This window comes from Opisthocomus hoazin, chromosome 4, assembly GCF_030867145.1.
Source record: "Opisthocomus hoazin isolate bOpiHoa1 chromosome 4, bOpiHoa1.hap1, whole genome shotgun sequence".
NCBI lineage: Eukaryota > Metazoa > Chordata > Aves > Opisthocomiformes > Opisthocomidae > Opisthocomus > Opisthocomus hoazin.
This window is the reverse complement of record NC_134417.1, coordinates 51,551,991-51,573,925: the sequence shown is the minus strand read 5'-3', so window position 1 is coordinate 51,573,925 and position 21,935 is coordinate 51,551,991. Positions and strand designations below refer to the sequence as shown.

At 42.5% G+C, this 21,935-nt stretch overlaps 1 protein-coding gene across 18 annotated transcripts in view; it reads right to left on the bottom strand.

Moving 5' to 3' along the window:
• The window catches only part of THRB (thyroid hormone receptor beta), a 177,254-nt gene that overhangs the window by 48,912 nt on the left and 106,407 nt on the right, over nt 1-21,935 (bottom strand). For all 18 annotated transcript variants that reach the window (XM_075419013.1, XM_075419010.1, XM_075419012.1 and 15 more), the window contains one exon: nt 3,293-3,357. In XM_075419013.1, coding sequence (XP_075275128.1) covers nt 3,293-3,299 — 7 coding nt within the window. In that variant the 5' untranslated portion in view covers nt 3,300-3,357. The remainder of the gene's footprint in view (nt 1-3,292; nt 3,358-21,935) is intronic.

Sequence of the window (21,935 nt, the reverse complement as noted above, 5' to 3'; positions counted from 1 at the left end):
CAAAAGTATGGCAGAAAGACTTACAGCTATTGCTGAGACAGTACTAGTTTTAAAAATGCTTATAATTTTTTTTCTCAGGTATTACTCTGTGGACAGTAATTGTTGGTGTCAACTGCTAAGCTGCTGATGGAACTTTGGGGGGAGCATCCAATCAGTCATTTTCCACTTATTTCTATCTAAAAAACAAAAAACCCAAACATATTTTACTCACATTCCCTAAATGCATTTTTTATGTTGTTCTTTACAAGCATCAGATCTGCTGCAGCATTTATCACAAAAGACAATGAACATTAAAAAAAAAAAAGTTTTCAAAACAGGAAAGCTAAACTTTCAGATTTGCTTTGTTACCTTTATGTGTGTGATCACTCATCTGAAAACTATTTATTTTAGCTTCAGTTTACGAGAACAGAATGCATCTGTCTCAGACTTAGCACTCAACTGCAAGACATACTACGTCCAGCTCCCCCTCTCCAGAAGCATCCCTTTAACTCAATGTTTGGTCATCATCTGAGTTATGTGTACATAAAACTGGCTAGGCAAGTTTTGACACTTAGAACTGGCATAGTTGAAAAGTATACTGACAAGCACAGTATTTACAACACCTGTAGGTCCAGCTTTCCACTTGAGAGCTTCAAATGTCATCAAGTACCCAACATCAGGTGTTCATTAACTCCATCTGTATTGCTGTGTGAACTCTATTTGACTGCATTCTAAGAAAAAGGAAGAGTAGTTTGGACTTCATGAACTCAACATTTGCCTTTCAGTTTATCTTTTTGCATGCAAAAAATTGTACCTGGTGCATTCATTTTGCTTTTATCTTTTGTTTCATTCACTTTCAAGTAAGGGCTTCTACACTTCTGAAATCCTTCCACGTTACCCATAACTTTGAAGTTCCCAAAATAGTTTTGGAAAACTTGAACTCTCGCTTTATTAAAAGCCATAAGCACATACAATTACAGACGTGTGCCATAAAATAATCACACCAGTATGTATTTTTAAAGCTGAGATGTCAAAATATTAGTATTTTTCCTATGGCAACTGCAAAATGTGGTAAAGCTAAACTTTACTACCAAAGGCCAAATTCTACAATCTTCTGTCAGAAAAACTTACCTAGATTGCACTAGAAACTGGAGGCTTTTGGGCAGTGCCTACAAGAGGCAAATTCTTACTGCAGTAAAAATGTAACATATGGGTAAAGCAATTCTGTATCAAAAAATCAGAATAATACAGCCTATTATTTTACGCAACTGGTTTGGGTTTGGATTAGACTCTGCTCTCATATTCCAGTGACTGAGTAACAGAATCTAAGCTTTCATTTTCATTCATTAGGAAAGGAGTCCTTTCTGGCTCTGGATGGTGGTATTTCTGCAGCTTTTTTATAGAGTTTGAAAGATTTTTATTTCATCCATGCTTCTTTTCACATTCACACTCATGTGGGGAATTTAATTCCTATAGTGAGAAACAGAAAACATAAACTGCTCATAATGAAAAGTGCTGGACATCTACAGCTGTACCAACAGTCATCTTCTGCAATGAACCTTTTTTTTCACTTGGCAATTATTTTGTTAGCACATATTTGTTCAGCCCACTTCTTTCAAAAGAAATGCAGAAAATGTAGGTCCTTCCAATTAGGCTTTGTGTTCCACTGAGCTTAGCAGAGCTGCCCAGCCAGAGGGAAGTCTAGAGAGACAGGTCAGGTTAGAGTGCTAGTGGGAATTCTCCAGAAAAGGCCCCACCATAGGAAGCTACACCCCCAACGGACAAGGTGAGGATGAAGTGCGTACTCTGCATTTCCTTCTCCATCTCTTGCCATTGCATAGCACAAGCCCCTAATCAGTCCCTCCAAAACCCCACCAAAATTAAGCCCTGTAGTAAAAGGTCAAAAAACACAGTTATGAGACAGAACAGAGCACATCAGCGAGCTGGAGAGATTGAGTTACATGTCAATGCTTTAAATGCTTCCAAAACCAGGTATTTGCTAAATGAAATTATCATGCCTAGCATGCCTGCAGAAGAATGCAAAGACACTCCTTGCCAATGTAGCCTAAGGCTACCAGTTCCTTCCCCATCCTCATGTGGTGGTGATGCTAGTCCAGAGCCTGACACACCAATCAAAAGGGTCAGGTAACTTTATTCCACAAAGAGCCTCGATGCCCTCTGCCTCGATCTTACATTCATCTGCGCCTAACCTCCGCTTCGATGGACAACAGAGAAACCATAAAAACAGAAGTCAAATGACACATCTTTGCATATTATCAAATAACACATTTTACTATGAAAGCACGCATTTAAATACTCCTCTGTTTCTCCCCATGAATTTTACTCTCCACCTCATATCTAGGACCCTAAACTTAAAAGACCAGCTTTGGTGGTGAATGCAGCTGTTACCCCTTGCTGGCCAATACAAAAGGATGGGAGCCTTCTAAGGCAAAGGATATTTGATCTGCCCAGTCAGTAAAAATAAACCGTCCCTGGAGTGTAACACCAGGAATTCAGTCTTGTTTATTATGACTTTCCCTATGTAGCACATGCTGCATTTTACAAACGGGCTTTTAAAAGGTCCCGTTTATGGCATTTGGCTCTTGAAATATGCATTGACAAACAGTATCAGCAAAAATATTTTATTTTCTTACGAAATTTGATGAATACTAAAACAAATTCTGGAAGTCTGAAATTCTCTAGCTTTCTATATGATCTCCATGTAATAACTGCATCTTTTTAGACACCCTCTCCTGGGATTAGAATATATGGGTTTTTCGACACAGTTAATTTATGTATAGTCTTCAAATGTTTTGTAACTGGCAGGGATAAGATGGTTAAGGAGACTTAAAATGGTTAATGGTCATTTCATCTCTGGATCTCCAGTCCACCTGCAGACCCAGTCAATTATTATCTGAAGAGTACTTGGTAATCTATGTAAAATGAATTTGACCATCTCACTTTGAACCTCAGGGGATATGTCCATGTTACAAAGTAACTTAGGCCAACATACTCAGCAGAAACTGTCACTGTACTGGCAGTTTCAGGAGAAATGTTGAAGTTGGAACATGTGCTTCAAATACAATCCAACTTTGTTTCTGAAGGAAAATCAAGGAGCATCAGAGTTTAAGTGGAAAAATGTTGGGGAAGATTACTATGTGCCCCACATCTCTATGCTCTGGGTAGAGGAAAGATTTCAATTTCCAGCACCAATGCATTCAGAACTTGCAAAAGTTTTGCAGTAAATATTTAATTATAATCACTCCAGCAAAGCAAGAAATATTGCATAGAAGCTTTTGCGAAATACAGTTACCTGACATACTGCTGGGAGTTATGGATATGTAATCATTCTCGTTCTTCTTCTGTCACCAAAGTCACCTGCCAAAAAAAGGAAAAAACCCCCATGTAATATGTCCATAAATGCAAATCTGCAGAATACTATTATCATTTAAACAGGATGGAACATGTTGGATCTTAGATACCACAGTCCATGTTTGATGGCTTAACACACTAGATTCAATCCAACTTGCTGAACTGCATGAGGCAATGAATGCAAGTCAGGTCCAAATCATGGTGGACTGGAGGAGCTGTGGGTAACAGGGATTTGGAAGCAAGGTCAAAAAGCTGGCAGCTACTGATGCAGAAAAAAAATGCTTCTGCTCACTTCATGGAACACTTCCCTTTAATTTTTTTTCAGAAGCTCCTTTAGGTCTAATATGTAAATTTAGGAGCTAACTGTTTTTTACTTTAGTTTCTAATCATATATGTCCATTAGTCTCAGGTTCAGTAAGAAAAAGGACTCAAAGGAATTAGAAATTCTCAGTCTACAGTTACACCGACTCTCCTTCAATCACCCGAAACTCAGAAGTCTACCAACTTAGTTACAAAGTCTGGAGATGTAAATAGTAATTTTACTCATTTGGTAGAAAACTAATTTATATGTACTTATTACTAAAGTTTTGAACAATGGCATCTTCTGTTTTATTAAGGAGATACTGGTAGCTGTGAAGAACTGGATTTGGCATCCTCAAGTCACAGTTTTAATATTTAGATTGCCTCCCCCATTCACATGTCCATACATAGACACTGACATATTGATTATACTCCTTTTCTGTCTGGTAGCAAAGACCGAAGCCTTGCAAGCCAATTTTTTGTCAGGAGAGAAAATCACTGATACCAGTCAGGGCACCTTCCTTCAGCAGTATCTGTATTTATATTAGCCATAACGTTTTTCAGACAGAGGTGTCACAGGCACCATGCCCTCGCTCCGCCATCCCAGCCCAAAACACTGTGGCCAGCTGGGTGATCCCGGCTCACTCCCTAGTTTAAGCACCGACAATCCAATCCAATCCAAGCGGAGACAATCCTAAAGGCATTACTCCAGAATAGAGACGAGATCTCATTAGAATTTTTAAATAAGAAATCCCAGCCCTACAACTGACCCCACTAATGCCAGTGGAAAACCAGCTCAGGGTCAGAGCCACTGATCATCAGGAAATGCGTATCTTTTACTGTCAGCGTGCAAGTGACATTTTCCTGGAGAACTAGCACCCCCCTTACATTGTCCTGATCGACATTTTATGTTAAGAAACCATCCCTTGGTCTTCACTTTAAGAAACTTTTCGGTTTTTCCTTCTTTCACCCAGCACCACAGCCCTGCCTCTGATCTCCTCTCTACCAGTGTCTCTTCACAGAGGGAGGGTTTCCCTTCCTTGTCCTCGAAATAAACATCCTCCACCAGCAGCAGGCTGAAAGGACACCGAGCACATCTGCTCTGTTTAGGCGCCAGAATGGGAAAGCAGGTGAACTGCAGCACTCGCATCTACCGTGTAATTAATGTATCTGGGACGCGGCCTCGCAGTCTCACCTCAGCTCATCAACACACCCACAGCCCCCCCGCCGTCCCTCTCCGGCCAGGGCCGAAAACCCTCTGGGGCGCTCAGACACCCGAGGAGTTGCAGTCACCCTACAAAGGCTCCACAAGATGGCGGCGGGACGCCCCCTCACCGCCCCGGCCCCTCGCCTCAGGCGCCACTTCGCTTCCCGTTACTCGAGACGGGGTGGGAGCCAGCGCCTTCCCCCGAGCCCAGGAAAGCCCGGCCGGCCGGCTGCCCGGCCGTGAGGCGCAAGGAAGGACCGCAGCCTGCCCGCCCTCCCGGACGGCCCGGCGGGCGCGGCGCTCCCCCGCTGCCCGCTGCTTCCCCCGGAGACCCCCGGCCCCGGCCCCGCGCGGGGCAGTGCGGCGCGGCGGCGCCCCCTGGCGGGCGCGCCGGAGCAGCCGGGAGGGGAGCGGGAGGGCCCACAGCGCGGGCGGGCGCACGGCGGCACCGGGCGGGGCGGAGTGCGGTTCTCCACGCAAATCTCGGCCTTCCGAATTAACAGCTCCGTTGTCTGCTCCGTCGTGTATTCCCTATCTTTGCCATCACTTCGTGCCTCGTCGCAGTAACCGGGCATAGCTGGTAAATCTTTAAACGAAATGAACCGATACCCCAAGATTCAGAATTGCCTCATGACTCAAAAAACAAAACACCCCCCCCCCCCTCCAAAAAAAACCAAAACCTAAGAAAAAAGGGGAAAACCCCCAAAGCCATAATGTTTACTGTCTTTGTAAAGCAAGTGCCAAGTAAAGCCTACCAAACATTTTACAGCAGGAACGGGTAAAACCTCCTCCAGCAGACACGTTGCACTGTATTTCTCCCTCCTTGGCTTTTCTCCCAAGCAAACCACCCGGCGCTCTGCCTGGGCTCTGCTCGGAACAGACACATCTCCTGAAACTCTTGGGGGAAAAGCAACTACTCCGCTTGGTGTTTCCCATGTATGAACAATACAACCGGAGGCAATGATTACGAGATCTTTCCTCTGCTACTGACATCTTGTGGAACTTCAAAATCCTTCACAGCCTGTCAATCAAAAGATTAAAGAGGATACAAATTTAGATTGGGCCTCCAATTAAAATCAGACTCTGACCCATCTCACCATGTCATGGGACCTCGTGAAACTCAACAATAAGCTGTTTCCCAGAATTTAACTGTGGTTTGGTGACTCAGTGACACACAAGTGCTCTTGAAGTAAACAATTGAGCATTTTAAGTAAAAATTCTGCCCCTCCTGTAAATAATTTGTTACTAATCCTAAAATTATTGGGTTTGCACCAATCTATTAAAAAGGAGGGGAAAAAAAGGAGAAAGAACAAAGTTCTTCAATGAATTCTGTATAAAGAGAAAACTTCTAGCTATCCTGGGAGCTTTGCCATTTTCCCTGATGAGGCCTGGACTTGGCATGAAGGCAGCTGTCACTTGTGCAAAAAAACTAATTATGAAATGACTGTAGGAAAAGATAGTCTTTTGTTTAAAGCGTTACGCTAATGGATCTGGCTTTGGCACAGCCTTCCTGAATCCCAGAGTTCAAAATGAAGGGTGCGCATCCTCTTTTTCTCCCCGTATCTGTCTAGAAAATAAGTTTATCGGAGCAGGTCTGGGTGTTGCTGCGTGACTGTATGGCATCTTGCCCAGCTAGCGTCTCCACTACCTCGGTTTAGCAACAACCAAAAGAATCATAGTAACTGAGCCCGCCTGTAATACCCGCTTTTTACCTGAAGATGGTTTTAATAATTTTCCCAAACGTATCAGAAATGCTTTTAAAAGGATGCTTTTATCCTATGCTTTATAAGCCAGAAGTAATTTCTATTTTTCCTTCTGAGGAGTGTGGCACGTGGATGTAAATGCTGTGGAAGGAGAGGACTATTTACCCATTCTGGTGCCCAAAACCTCGACTGCCTTCTGAAGGCCCAGCACAGGCTGCTGCTTTACGTGAGCAAGAAGAGTAAGCGGTGTCTACATTCACCATAGCAAGCTCCTCTTCAAGGCACAGATGCGGGAAATGCTGGAGGAAATCAGATTCTTTTCCAGAGTCTACAAGGCAAACGGGCACAGCGGGGAAGGAGACAGATGAGTCACAGGCGAGGCTCCACCACATCAGGCCAATAATGTCTGGGAGTCTTCACGGACGTTGCAGAATAAGTTTCTTTCTTGCCAAAAGTGACACAATTTTTATGGTTAAGCTTTGCTAACATCACAGGGAGCGGGCTTCATTAGATTATCTTTTTTTGTGTCGAGCCCTCGTTTGCCCACAAAGATCTAGCTGAGGTCTCATGGCTCTGAGTCACAAGCCCCGAGCACGCAGCACTGACTTCAGAGGCTGCGACCTCCGCATCCCACATGATGTCCCCGCCGGAGAGCCGAGGCAGCAGACCAGGCAGCGTGCAAATCCTTCTCCATCACTCGAGTTCAACCCCACTTTTTCTTCTTTTTTTTTTTTTTTAAACAAGGTAGTCCTCACATTCAGACTGGATAACTCAAACACAAGTAGCAAAATGCTCATTCCAATACTGAGTTGTCTTTCAGATCTACAGCCCTGCATCAGGAAAAAATAATCCTATTTTGCCCCATATCAAAAAAGACATCTTTGGGATCATCATCTCCTCTGGCCTGAAAACAATGTATTTGGAATTAATTCTCAGGTTTTGGTCTCCAGTCTAGAAACACTGTCAAGCCGTATTGCCAGCTACGGCACTTACTTTCTTTTCCCATAATGAAAGGCAATTAATGAACTAACATTAATCAATGCGTTCTCCCACTCTGACCAAGTGCCTCCTCCTTCACACAGATGTGTTGGATTAACTGATGTCTATAGTATAGAGGGTTTGCTGCTCAGGGGATGAGGGCATTTTCAACCTTACCCTGTTGCTCCAGGTTTAGGTGGTGGCTGTCAGTCTCCCCTAGGCCAGGGGCACAGTAATTTTATGGTCTGAATCCCAGTCCCTGTCCGTATCACGAACCCACGCTTTCCCGTGAGCCTCAGGCTTCCCTTCCCACTTGGCAAGCGGCTGCCCCAGGCAGCAGTGGGGAGCAGCACTGCTGCGTCCGGTCTCTTCCCAAGGCAGGAATGGGTAGGAAAAAGGATTCTGCACCTTCCAGAAGCTCTGACAAGCCATCCAGCTCCTAGTTCTTCACTGGGCTGTCTCTTGACATCCCCTTTCAACAGCCAGAGAGAGGGCCCCAGGGCTACCTGGCTCACCTACACAAGTCCCTCCCGTAACGCCCCCTGCAACACCCGGTATCCCCAGCTGGCCCCCGGCACCCTTATACAGCACCCTACACAACGCTGACTGTTCCTGGCTCGCTGGGAGAGGGGCCTTGGCCCAGAGGAAGGGAGGGCTGCTGGCAGACCCAGAGGGAGGGGGAAGCCTGTCCTGGTCCTGGGATGCAGTGGGGAGCAGGCGAGGGTGCAGAGCGGGACAGCAGAGCCCACAGGTTTTGTAACGGGGCGCAGGGGAAAGGTCTGGCACCGTTAGACCGAGCGCCCTAGGATGCCGGTCCCTCACGCTCTGCCCTGGCACAAGTTACAGCACTTTTGTTTTTCTTGGGGGCTATCTCAGCTTGGGGGTGATGAATTGTGGGATGTATCATCTGAACATCTTGTTCTGGAAACTCCCTCCGCAAAAGTTGCTCTCACTTTTAACTTCATCTTCAGTGAAAAATCCGAACATCAGCAACTCTACATCAGAAAAAATGACAAGGTAGCCAATAGGCTGTATTGAAGCCTAACTGAACTTTAAAATTTGTTTCAGTATTTAACATTTCAATACTTAACAGCAAAGCAAAATTAGTATTTTAGAGCAGAGTTATACAGAGGATTTTCTACTAAGACATCTTCAGTGAAAAATTTACTAGGCTATGGCTTACGGTGCATGCTATATTATGGTGCATGCTCATTATAAAGCATATATTGCTATATAATGAGCAGAGCAGTATTCTCTCCCTCATAAAACATGCTAATCCACTGTGCATCATATGAGAAATAAAAATCTATCTAGTTTTCTAGACAGGTTTAATGAAAAGCCCCCATCAGCACCGGCTTGTAGGCACAAGCTCAGCAGTGGACTTTGACTCATGCTTTTTATTGCTCGACTAGTTCAACTCATGAGGACATAAAAGGGTGCAATAAAGCATAAAAGCAAACCCGCAGTGCGCTGTCTGTACAAACATCTGCAGTCTATCCTGAAACACTTCATCGAAAGGCAAGGAGCTACTGAGCTTCCCAACATGGACGTCCAGCAGTTCTGAGTAATCCTGTTCTTTCCTCCTCACACAGAGACGAGACGCTCAACATGTGCTCTTTAGAATAGGGCACTGGGTTTACCTTTTAGGCTCAGAATTTCCTATTTTAACTTGCTTCTTAAATACTCTAAAAATTGCTAAGCACTAACAAGTCAAGATTACAGATGCTCTGCCTCAGTCAGGATCAGAGCATAGTATGGTATGTGCTCAGCTCTGTGTGGGCATCTGCAGCTATTCTACAGCATGAAAGCTAGAAAATTATTATATGCCGACAAGAAGCCTGATAAATTATAACAATAACCTCACCGCTTCACAGGTTTTTGAAAGCACTTGTGTTTCAATAAGCAGAACTGCAGGATGAACAACGTTAATTTAGATGGACAAAGTAATTCCTCCTGTAGTCCCACACTGGTGAGAGGTTGGCTATGGCATACAGTTTGCAGCACCAGCTGAAAGACAAAGCTGTTGTGTCAAATGTAGTAGCTACAGAAAACAGACACAGCACCACAAAATGTGGTATTGCAAAAGAAAAGCAAGATAGAAGTTGTTTTTATGATTTCATCAGAACTTAATGTCTTACTGTATTTGAGTAAATGCATCCTTTTATAAGCTAATGGAAAATATAATAATTGATTTCATCATAACCAAAAAGAAAAAGAGTTTTAGTACTTCTGCCTGTTTCCTAGTAGCCTGAAAGGCAATCTCATAGTTATCTTTGAAAGTATGCAGGGGAAGGCTGCAACATTACCTTTAAACCACTTGGGCATCAAGCAGAAAACTGAACACAGAACGCTTCTCTCGCTCTGTACTTACAGAAATGAATTACATTATCTCACTTACAGAGTATCTCAAATCACTCATTATCATGGTGTGGAGCTGATGACTGGCTCTAAGATGTAAAGGCTCTAAGAAATCTGCTTCTATTCGGCTTAAAACACAGTCAGCGTAGTGGACCACAGCTGCCTCTCTGCTTTACTTCGTCCCCTCGCAGAATGTCAGCTCTCCGGCACTTTGCTTTGGCCTACTACATGTGTACACAGGAGGGCATGAGAGGAGCACAAACTAGCAGCAGTCCTGTTCGGCCGCTATTTTGATAACCAGCATTTTACTCCCCGTGGGGGACTTTCTTAACATGAAGCCTTACAGAGAAAGCCAGCCAGATCCGCCAAAGAGTAGCTGATCTGTAACTGTGCATTAAGAGATGTTTTAACCGTCAGAGATTTAGGCCTTAATTCAGAAAGACTCCTACCTACTTGCATAAATACCCAGTTGAGCAAGGATCCTGGAGGGCCAAGGATGATAGAAAAGCCAAAGGGATAATACAAAAGACCTTGTATTTATGGGATTATTCCTGTGTTTTTTGTAGTGCCTTCGAGACACTTCAAGGCTCACCGTTCGTTCTTCTGCCTATGGGAGTTTCATCCAAACAACAGCTTTGACGTAAAACTTTTCTTGTTTGTCTGTTTTGTTCTGTCAACCCAGGAAACATTAGCTCTCCCTGAAATTTCAACAAGGGACAGTTTATCTTCGATGCTAATTTCTCTTATTACTCACTGCGAAGCGCATATTAAATGAAGGCTGTCTTGAATTACCCGGTAAATCTCTACAACTGGCTAACATCAGATAATCCCAAAGATACCGAATTTCAAGACTTACAGAAACTGGTGATTTTCCACCCTCATGATGAAATCGATTAAGAAAGAGAATGTCTTCTAAATGTCAGGAGGGGATATACCTGGATGAATCTTGTGAACAAGAATGCATTTTGTCCATGCATCTTCTATACGCTGTGCTTAAAAAATCAGCGAAGCAGAAATGAGTATGTTCTAAACTACAAATGTCACTCTGAATAGGGATAAGTATTACCCTAAAGATTGGTACTGGCATTTTTTTGAGCTATTTTCAGAGGTTCAGATACGAAGAGCAGAATTAATGCAGCTTTAGGCTTTCTGCTTTTCTTAACCAGAGCTTCAGACAGTCACCACTTAGTTTAAAAAATAAATTCTAAATATTGAAAAGTCATTGCCTATATTGCAGGCCTTGAGTTACAGTACGTAAATATATAGAACTCTGCAGAAACCCTTGGAAAAGGAAACAGAGATGATATTACAGCTATGGATTTAACTTCATGGGTTTTGCATATTATGTGACTTGATGAGTTTCCAGACCTGAATCTATTTGTCCTAAAAACTGATAGCTGATTGCAAACCCACTAAATTCTGATATGTTCAACACACATTCCAGACCTGAAATGTATGGCTTAAATTCAATTACAGTTGGGGGAAAACTTTGAAGAAGCTTACTTTTTGCAAAATTAAGGTAATGGACCAGAACAAAAAGCTAGTTATCTTCTGAAATCTATATTCCTAGCCGGCAAAACCTATGGTAGGGGGACAAAGACTAGCTAAAAATCTGCACAGATCCTTCCTACGAGTCAAACTGCTAGTCCTGGAGCGATCGCTTGCCGCTGCAGAAGCAGCTCAAGGGAAATGGGTGTCAGACAGACATTGACAGCATGGTATGCACCAAAAGGGGACAGCGCGTTTCCGATGTGCAGATTCAGGCCTTAGGACAAGCAGTAAGGCAGGTAACATCCCTGGAGGCACGATGAAGACACAAAAAAGTACCAATAATAGAAAAGGAGGGACAGTCAAGTAAAGTCAAATGATTAAGGGGCTAGACTGACATGTATCAGTTGAGAGTTAACTATTATGGTTTGGCAAAGTGACAGGGAAGTGAGCACATGACAACCACGCTCAAAACAGAACAAGACATGAGGGAAGAATGTGACTGTTATTGGAAATCTGGTTAAATGATGCTAATAGTTACTGGTGGACATGTAATTAGGTTAGAGCTATATTTAAAAAGGAGAATTCCTGCCTGGTTTTAATTGATATTTTGAAATGGAGAAGCCCATATTGCTATTTCTGAGGTTTACCCAAAGGCTTATTTTTCAAAAGAAAAAATTCAGTGACTTCAGTAACAATTATGCTCAAGTTGGAGAAAGGTTTATGCAAACATCCCCTCTGAAATTTCAAAATACAAACCACATGTTTTATAGATACATAAATATATTTATAATTATTATAAATAAATAAAGAGTTTCAAGTTACCTGGCAATAAGCTGGTGGTCATAAAATATGACTGTATTAAAACGATCTAAAAGCCTATTTGCTTATGGTTTTGGGCAGACAGGAGTCATGGAGAGAAGGAATAATACTTGTGAAAATGAAGCAGAAGCTCTTATTTTGCTTATATTAACAGAAAATTGCTTGCACCCTCTGTAATGGCTCTGGCTATATGACCAGCACTGAATAAAGTTAACTGGATTTCAGCTGAGGATTTTCACAGCTCAGAAATTACCCTGTTTAATATCCTGTTCCTTTCGATCTTCATTTTTTGTGGAGAACAAACACATTATGGCATATTCCCAACCAAATAATTTGCTCATTTGCTCTTTAAGGCAGGCAGTTTTCTAAGACGTGTGCTCTAACCTCTACCACTCCTTATACCCTTTTTCCTGACCTCACTGGGGCCCCAGTGCAGAGCGCAGAGACGATGACTACTTCTTCTCAGAACAGGCGTATATCCTAATGTTAAATAGAAACATTATAGACACAAACCTACTTTTCAGTGCAGACTGAAAACAAATCACATAGCCTCAGTGTTAACAACAGCCTTTCAGTATGTCAAATAAAGCAGTGATTTCTTCCTTTTTTTTTTTCAAACCTCCCTTCTTGTTTGCTGCCTCATTTACAGTTAACAATAATAGAATCAGGCCCAGAAAGAAAAAAAAAAAGTTTAATCGCTGATGATTTTGCTACCTCTTCCAAGCAAACAACGAAAGTCCACAACCTTTAACCTTTTCCATCCTATTTGCTAATTACTTATTTTGTAATTAACCCATTATGCATCTGTCATTGTGTTTTAAATTAAATCACTTTAATTGCTACTAAGTAGGGTTTATTTAGTTCCTGGTATGGTTATATGGGGTCATGAGTGGGGAGCTGTTGAACTACTCTGAGTTAGAAGTGGCTCTCCGCAAAACTGGTGAAGCTGCTGAAGATAAAGAAGAGTTAAGCTGCTGTCCTTAGGTGATGTGATTTTAATTTCTAATGGCATATTTCTAATGGTTGAAAGTTTACTGTAAATATGGGAGGGCATTTTTTTATTCCTTGTACATAGATCACATTGGGCATTATTTTGCTTTCTTGAAATAATTTTTAATAAATGAATAATTATGATAATCGTTCTAGAAAATGCCTATCATCACAATGCTTACTGTGCTGTATAGCAAAACTCTGTGAAATGCAACACAACTTTATCCTAACAGCTGAACTTCAGATAAAGAGAACAGAGAAAGTCTAACACATGGGAGTTTTAAGTATGGGGCCAACAGTCAACAACACTTCAATATCTTCATACGAAATACCATAAGAACTGAGGCTAGACATAAAAGATTTTGTTCTCTGTAGCACAGCCACCCCCTTCCCCTTGCACGACCTGACTCACTTCGCTGACCCTCCTGAAAATACCCACTTTTTTGCTGGGTTCGCTTTGCACTGGGTTCGGGAGCTGACTCAGCCCTGCGAGGGGGCTGGCGAGCAGCACGGCTGGCACAAAGCAAGTGGCAGGAGCCCATGGCTGCAAGGGGTGGGAGGTGAGGTCCACCCCATCTCCTAAAACGGCACCGTGGATGAACACAGTATGGGTTTATGCCTTTTGTAATAAACTAGGGTATTTATGACTCTGTGCATTGAAATTACCTTTTCATTGTTAAAAAAAAATCTGAAGGTTTCTAAAACACCTTTAAAGATTATAAATCTTGTACTGGGAGATAAAAGAAACTAAAGGCAACACAATACATTATAACTTTCTTTTGTATTTAGACCCTTAAACACTGAAGAAAGGCACTAAAAAGTGCTTGCTATATGTTCTAGAGAACAGCAATATGAATTGGTAAAGTCTGTCTTCCCTTTAGTGGTAAATAAAGTCAAGAATCTAGTACTGATGAGACATGAGAATAAATTTCCAGCAAGAACCCAAGTCCACATCTTTGCTGAGTTACCTAAATGTAACTAGGGGTCAAATAAACAATAAATGAAGACCACACATACGAAAGCTGACAGATTCAGCAAGCTGAACTTCCTGCATAGACTTTGTTCCGAGAATTCATTAACAAAACTAATATGCAAGATTAGCGTATATGTTAAATATTTTCTTCCCTGTTCCTACCAGAAAAAAAGCAAGTGTATAAATTACAGGGGTTTACAGACAACACCATAATAATACCTAAGTAACCCTTCCAAAACACAGTCTTTCTGTCCAGTGACAAAGCTGTAATTAACCTTTTCAGCTTGCTACGTCATCTATGCATTGTACCTTCGGGTACGGGCTACCAAGACACAGTGCACAGCTAAAAGATTCTGGTGCGCCATTTTGTTGCTGCCAGATTTCTACCGCTGCATTCATTCTAACATCTTCCTCGCCGATCTCGGTAACTCCACGCTTCCACGGGCAGTGTGACTGGCAAGCTCACCGTGCCACCCCCGTCTCTGTTCACCTTTGCACCATACCTCAGCAGAGCACCCCATCTCTGCGCTCGCTTTGCTGGCACTTGGACTGAGAGACAAGGCTTGCAGGTGCAGAGGAAGATGAGAGACTGGATAACGATGCAAAGGAGAACAGGGGACGAAGGGATGACTTAAATTTTTAATGAGGAGCCTATGGATGGCCTTCAGGGACAGTGCAGCCTGTCGAAGAGAAGCCATCAAAAGCTCAATAAACGGATACATCTGTTGTAGAGAGAGGAAAGATGCAATCAGAAAGCTTACGTTTGCTTAGAGAAGGGGAAGGGGGCAAAGACGCAGCAATGGAACTGAATTAAGACTCAAAAAGATATTCCTAAAAGCTGTATTCTGAATATGCTTTAATACTGTATGTCCCATCTTAATATGACCCATCTTGAGATGACGAGGCTTTGAGCAGGCATTCTAGAAGCTTATACTGATAGAGAAAACCAAACTATTGGAAGATGTTTGAGGGTGGCCTGCGCGTTGGAGCACAGAGAGAGAGATCCACGCTGGAGACAACACACAAGCAGCCCAAGCCCCCAGGAGAACGGCAGGGAAAGAACGAGCCGGGGAAATTAAATTGCAATGCAGAACAGCTGCATTGTCTGTTTCGCTTGAGGTTTGAGTTGGACATTTGCAGCTCTTTTGCTTTCCCTAGTTTGCCAGTTGTTGAACTGGTAGGCTCAGATCTTTCCAGTTTCACCACTGCCTGCATTCAACTCCTAACAGAGGTAAACCAGTGTGATAAGGCGTGGGGTAAAAACATAATACCTATAATATACATTAATATATAACAAAGTGGGGAAAGGCATGTGCTTACTGAAGCAATAATGTTAGGGTAACTTGGAGGGCAGAGGGAGGCAAGTACGGAAGCAAGCTCCTCCCAGTGTCCTGAGCAAAACCCCAGTATGAGCAGATACACTTTCCCCATAGAAAATTATGTGGCAGAATCTTATCAACTCCCTTTGTTAAGTTCATTAAACTCTCAATACCGTACTGCCCCAGTGCTTCATGACAGGGTATCAATCCAAGTTTCTTTGCTCTCCTGAGTCAGTGGAATGGGCCAGGCTTTTCTTGTAAAACATAATTCTCACCTCCTCCCATCTGCCAATTTTCCAACTGATGTCTCTTTCTTTTCTAGTTTCTAATTTTGTTTGTGTGAACGTGTAACAGGTAAACTGGGCGCTGCACTTCATTCCCGAGGATATCAGATCTGGGGGCTCCACTACCAAACGCCAAAGCCACGGCGCTAATGACTCAATCTTTGTCTTCTGCTCCCGTGTGTCTGCCACCTGAAGAACAGATCCTTGAGGAATGTAGCTGCGAGGAGGGACAATCACCACCCAAAGCAAACGTTAAGACACCCAGCACAGAAGACTTCAAAGGTTAGCAGGAAGACACTGAATCTGAGCTGGTATTGAGCCCCAGGGGCAAGGCAGCAATCGAATGGGGTGTGCCCCCAGCCGTGCAGCATATTGGACAGACTCCAAGAATTCAAGAGTTTTCTGTTCTAAAGGTCCATATAGTTGCACTGTGCTAGTAAGGAATGGAAGGCACAAACGTGAGGATTATCCAAGTCAAGTTACCAGATGAGTTCTCTGCTTATCTCAGGAAAAATTGCCCTGAAAATGCAGACAGTAAAGAAGCCAAAGAGAACCAAGGGAGAAGCCACAAGCAAAATGACTCCTGAACACAAGATAAGATGGAAATTGCTATTTCTTCAGTGGATTTCATTCCTCCATTTAGCGTCATCTCTATTTAACTACTACACAGTTTGATTTTAGTCAGACACTCAGAGACAGCTTTTATGCCACTCGCACCAGGAGAAGCAGAACGGGATGTCATCTCTGCACTCCTGATACTGAGGTTTCCCATGATTTATCTCAGCAGCATCACATCGACATTGAAAAGGACAGTGGAAATACACGATCCCACAAGTGATGTTCCATGTACTTACCACCAGGCTTACCTGGAAGCATGCTAAAAAAGCATTTGAGACATCCTCTACCTGTTGCTTTCCACAGTGTCTCGAGACTAAAATATTAAAAAAGAGACACACTAATCTAAATTATGGATGTAGCCATCTTCCCATCCAGTGATGGGAAGGAGCTAACCTATCAAAGCAATTTTAGAATGAACAAGTTTCGTAAGTATTAATATATGGATCTAATCTACATTCAATGTTATCCAAATTACCTTGTGCTGAAAGAACAAGTTCTGTATAATGAAGAGAAACAAACGAAGCTCACATAAAAATAATTAAAGCTGGGAGTTGCAGTGGGAATTGAAGTCAGCACTACCTCATGTTCTGTGTTGAAAATTTATTCTTACGGTAACCCAGCTTCCTCATCCATAAGGTGGAGATGATAATACTCATCTCAGTTCCAACAGCATGCCAGGAAGATCTACAGATAAGCCATCAGAATTGCTATTATTATGTATGCTTGGCGTGCATTTTTTACTTCAAAATACAGATTGCATTTCTGGTCTATTCTCAGCATTTTGAGGACCACTTTTTCTAGACTTCAGAAGAGTTATTCTCAATTTATTTACTACATTTGGGCATATTCTTTGCCATGGACTTTAATTCTGTTTTACAGTTTATTAGTTTTACAGGATTTTGTTCTCTGTATGATGTGGGAACACAGTAGCAGAATGATTCAACAAACACCAGTTTTACCAACCAGCCAGATTTAACAGGCTATTTCTTGTTGTATCCTATAAACACAGTGAGCAGCCAATCTGATATTTAATGATGCAAACCATAAGCAGAGGTAGTGTTTTGTGCCAAGATACAATATGTGGAGATTGCAAAAGCTCACAGTGAAATTCCTGTGGAAAAAAAATACAGTATGGAGGTTTCTCAGTTGTTCTTTTGTGAGAATCAAAACTGAGTATCAGTACTACGAAAAGCAGACAAATAGATTAATTAGAAAAACCCCAAAGATATTGACAGAATGAGAAAACACCTCATACTGTCCTTGGAAGGTACTTGCAACCAATTGTACTTTTTATGGGAAAACTTTTATCAGGACAGCATCCCCAGATTTATTTTCATGTTCTGCCATCCACTAACTAAGAGACTTTGGTCTGAATGATGAAGCAGTTTGATCATAAGGGAAGCACAAAATGTACTAGCATCTAAAGAGAGCTTATTTTTTAGTATCTATGAAGTTGTTGAAGAATCTTACATAAGAAGTTATTTATAATGACTTAAAATTAGAATTTTCTTTGAGGTATCCTAACCAAATTATAGAAAAAAAGATATGTGAAACAGGATGAGGTATGTTTTAAAACCAGCTGCTTGGTTTTTTTAAAAAACATCTTTGTAGATCTCTCAAAAGTGAGACTGGTATACTACCAGGATTTTCTCAACAGGCACAGAAACTACAGCTTTATAGTCCAGGGTACAGTGGACGACAAAGTGCTGTCCTTGCTCACATACAGACAATAAAGTGAAAACAAAAAAAATCTTAAAAATGCAGAATGAAAAAGCAGAGTTGCCAATAAGGGCCTGACTCACAGTTCCTGAGTGCTTGAAGTTGACAATACTGGATCATTGGAAATGCTTCAGCAACACAGACATCTATTCTCTCCTGAACAAACTGACATCACTCCAGTCCATCAATTTTCTGGAATTCATGACCACTCTGGGCTTATTTCTGAGCTATTGCGGTCAACAGCTACAGCCAAAACACGTGTCTCTTTTCCAGCTTTCTTTTTTAAATCATATATCCTGTTACTACATTTTATATGTATTTCTTCATTTTGGTTTTATCCAGTCTTACACTTTTTTGTACAGTTATGGGCTACAATTCAGGAAAACCCTGAGCAGCTGTAGAAATAACTATTCTGTTTGATCCTCCAGGGCAGATTTAAGATGTCACTGTCAGCGTCAGGCTATCTTTCTGTATTAGCCATTCTGCCAGCATTAAGATAGTAAGAGAAAAGATAAGGGTCTGCTGTAAGGCCCGCTGAAGCAGAGGGAGTCTTTCTATTGACATCAGGTATTTTGTACCACGTTCCTCTAGCACGCATTAGGACACAAAGAAGAGCTTCTCATGCCAAGTTCTGTACTTCTTCATGTGTGCTCATTTTTATTGAGTAGGCTCAACAAAGCCTACCAGGACCATCATTCCTGCAACCTTATACAACTTCTACCTTACTTTATGCAGTCTGTCTAGGCGAGGGACCAGGCCTTCATATTTTACAAAGGAAAGCCTTTTCCTCTGCCTATCTGAGTTTGTTCCTTCGCTTTACCCTCTTATTTACTGTACTTCCTTCACCAGGTTCAAAGAGCTTGATCCTATGTTGGACATGTACCCTTTGGAAGCAATAACACTGTCAACGAGACAGCTTTTTCAAAACCGGGCCCAAAATATTTGCCCACGGGAATACATTATTTAGGGACGTTACCTTTAGGGACAAAGTGGTCTGCCTGCCAAACGCCGGAGCCCAGCTGCCCTTTGACATCTTGCCATGCCCGTGATGCTCCAGCCACCACTCTCCCGCTCCCATGGCAGTGCCCGAAGTCTGCTTTCTTCTCAACGCTGAAAACTCCCTGTAGGATCCAAGACGTCGATCCCAACCCACCTGCAGAGCCTGGGTGGGAATCCCTACCCCGGGGGAGATGCCAGGAGGGCAGAGCAACACCGCCAACGGTGCTAACAAAAGCAATGGATAGCTGGATTTCACAGACAGGTGATGGGGAGCTTGGTGAGAAGCGTCCCAGTGTCACAGCTGAGGGACAGGGAAAGCAGAGGACATGTTGGAGAGCAGAACCCTGCAGGGCCAGCAGGACCTGTCACGTCACCTAATGCCAGGATTATCTAGGCAACAGTCTCTGAAATACTAAGTTGGGATGGATGTGGAAAAATGGGATCAAGGAGGGAAAAAGCAATTAAGGGTGGATTGTTTACTTGGGAGGAGGATGAGGTATAGAAAAAAGGTACAAGGGCATGAAAAAGGAGAGTGAAGAAATGGGGTAACAGGACATGCAAATAACAGTAAACAGGGTCTCTTGTCAGGTGGCCATGCCCTTGACCACTGCAGCCTGTTGTCCCAAATGAGACCAACCAACTAAGCCTGTTGTTCTGAGCATGCTGTGTGTGCCGACCTGCTGGTGCGGTGGGGAGGACCGGCTGGGATGGACGCAGGGGAACATCAGAGGCAGATGGATGGAGCATCCGGTGTCACCTTGGTGGTGCCTGTGCCGACCTCCCGACCTCCTCCTCTTCATGCCCACACCAGCAGAAGGAAACCCTCTCCCACCAACGCGGCATCACCTCCCCAAATAGCTTCAGCTAAACTGACAGAGGCAATGGCATTTTTTCATTGGCATAGCTTCATATGTATCAGGGGCTTTGCCAGCATAATTCACTGGCTAGGAGGGGACGATTATTTTTATATGACTCTACACAACATATGTATGCTGGCAAAATCATCTGAAGTCACTTCACTGCTTGCCTAGTCCCAAAGAAGGAGTCAACGCCTCCAAATTCAATGAGCAGCAGAGTGGGTAATAAAACCGAATCGCCCATATTTCTCCAGAAAAATGCTACATAAAATTATTGCATTCTTACATTGAAAGCGTTATTTTTGTGACAATAGGGACTAGGTGAAAACAGAAGCTTCTTCTTTTCAAATTGTTTTTTCCACTGGCACTTTTCTAAAATAACCCTTCAATCTTTTTTTCAGTTAGTTTCATACAGACTTCTTTGTGAGTATTACCATCGTTAGATGCTGCACCAAATATCCTGAAAAAGAGTATGTAGCCTGTTATCCTCAGTGATATATAAATCCAAACACCCCCACTCAGAGTGCATACTATTGATGCTGATGGGTGAAATCACTAAGGCTTAGTTTTACAGCAGGCAGATGTGCTGCCTTCGGGTGCCAGCTAGGCTTCTGCAGGTTGCTTCAAATACGAAGTGAGATACCAGAGGGGAAAAAGAATTCGTCTACAAGAGTCTGTATTCTCAAAAATAAAAAGGGGGAGTCCTACATCTCTCAACTGGAGACAGGCAAGAAGAAGAAAAAGGGGCTTGTTCATTAAGGAGAAGACAGTAAAATCCAGAGACCAGCGTGCAGATAGAAAGCTGACTGGCCCCACACCAAGGCATCTACAGTGGATATAAACCCAGAAACTTCACTAAATATATTACCTCTTACTCCCCACAAGATTTTTTTAAATGAAAAACTGTTCTATTTTCTCAGAGACAGTGACTGAATCTCCACTGAATAGCACCTCCTGCGTTCATAGCACATTTACAGCTCAGCAAAGCACCGTTAAATGCTACAAATGCAAATAGCTGCACAAAGCAGCATAACACTGGAGAATCCAGGCACTCCTGGGAAGAATCTGGGATCCGGGATGTTAGCCATTGCCAGCATTTTGCTTGTTTGGTTTAGCAGCCCACTAGAATATTTAACAGTACCATATATTCTTTTTTAACCCTCTCTCATGCAGAGGGATATTTAATGTATTGCAGTGATGCGCAAATCCCAACAAACAGAGCTTTTTCTTTAGCCACTTAAAATCTTATTCCTATTACATCACTGAAATAGCCAATAGTTTGGAAGTAGATCAATGTACATGCAATGTCAAAAATCATATTTACAAGCTCAATAACATAAAATAACCTGCATGGGTTTTTTGTCTGCTTTGCCTTTGTTTGTTTGGTGTTTTTTTTTTGCTGCTGCACTGGGGGGAAAACTTCTGACATGAAGGTAAAATTATTTTTGTTTCTTCTTAGGCAATATTGAATTCCCCAGAGAGTTTTTTAATTAATGAAATCAGACGGAAAGAACTTGCACTGATTTAATTTCAAAAAAAGAAGATTAATATACAGATGAATGCCCTTCCATAATTCTTAGCAGCAATCACACTTCTCCAGATTTTTGATGTAAAACTCAGAATTTATTTGGGACCAAGATATAACATTTGGTAGCTGCAGACAAGAATGATCACAAGTGAAGCTCCTCTTTACAACGGTCATTTGTTCCCTGTTTCAGATGGGTTGGATAAAGATGAGATTCCCAACTGAAATACCTGGGCTTTACAAAAGCAAAATACTGACAAGCAGTCTGATCCTGAATCACAGCCTGGTCCTGTTCCCATTTAACTCAAGAGAACTTCTACCCACTGCTTATATTCTTTCATGCAACAGCAGAGACAGCTCAAGGCAGCAGGCAAGGTAGGCAGCAGTCTAGAGCAGAAAGCTGTCCACACCACTCAGGAGAAGACGGAGCACGGTGCCTGTTTG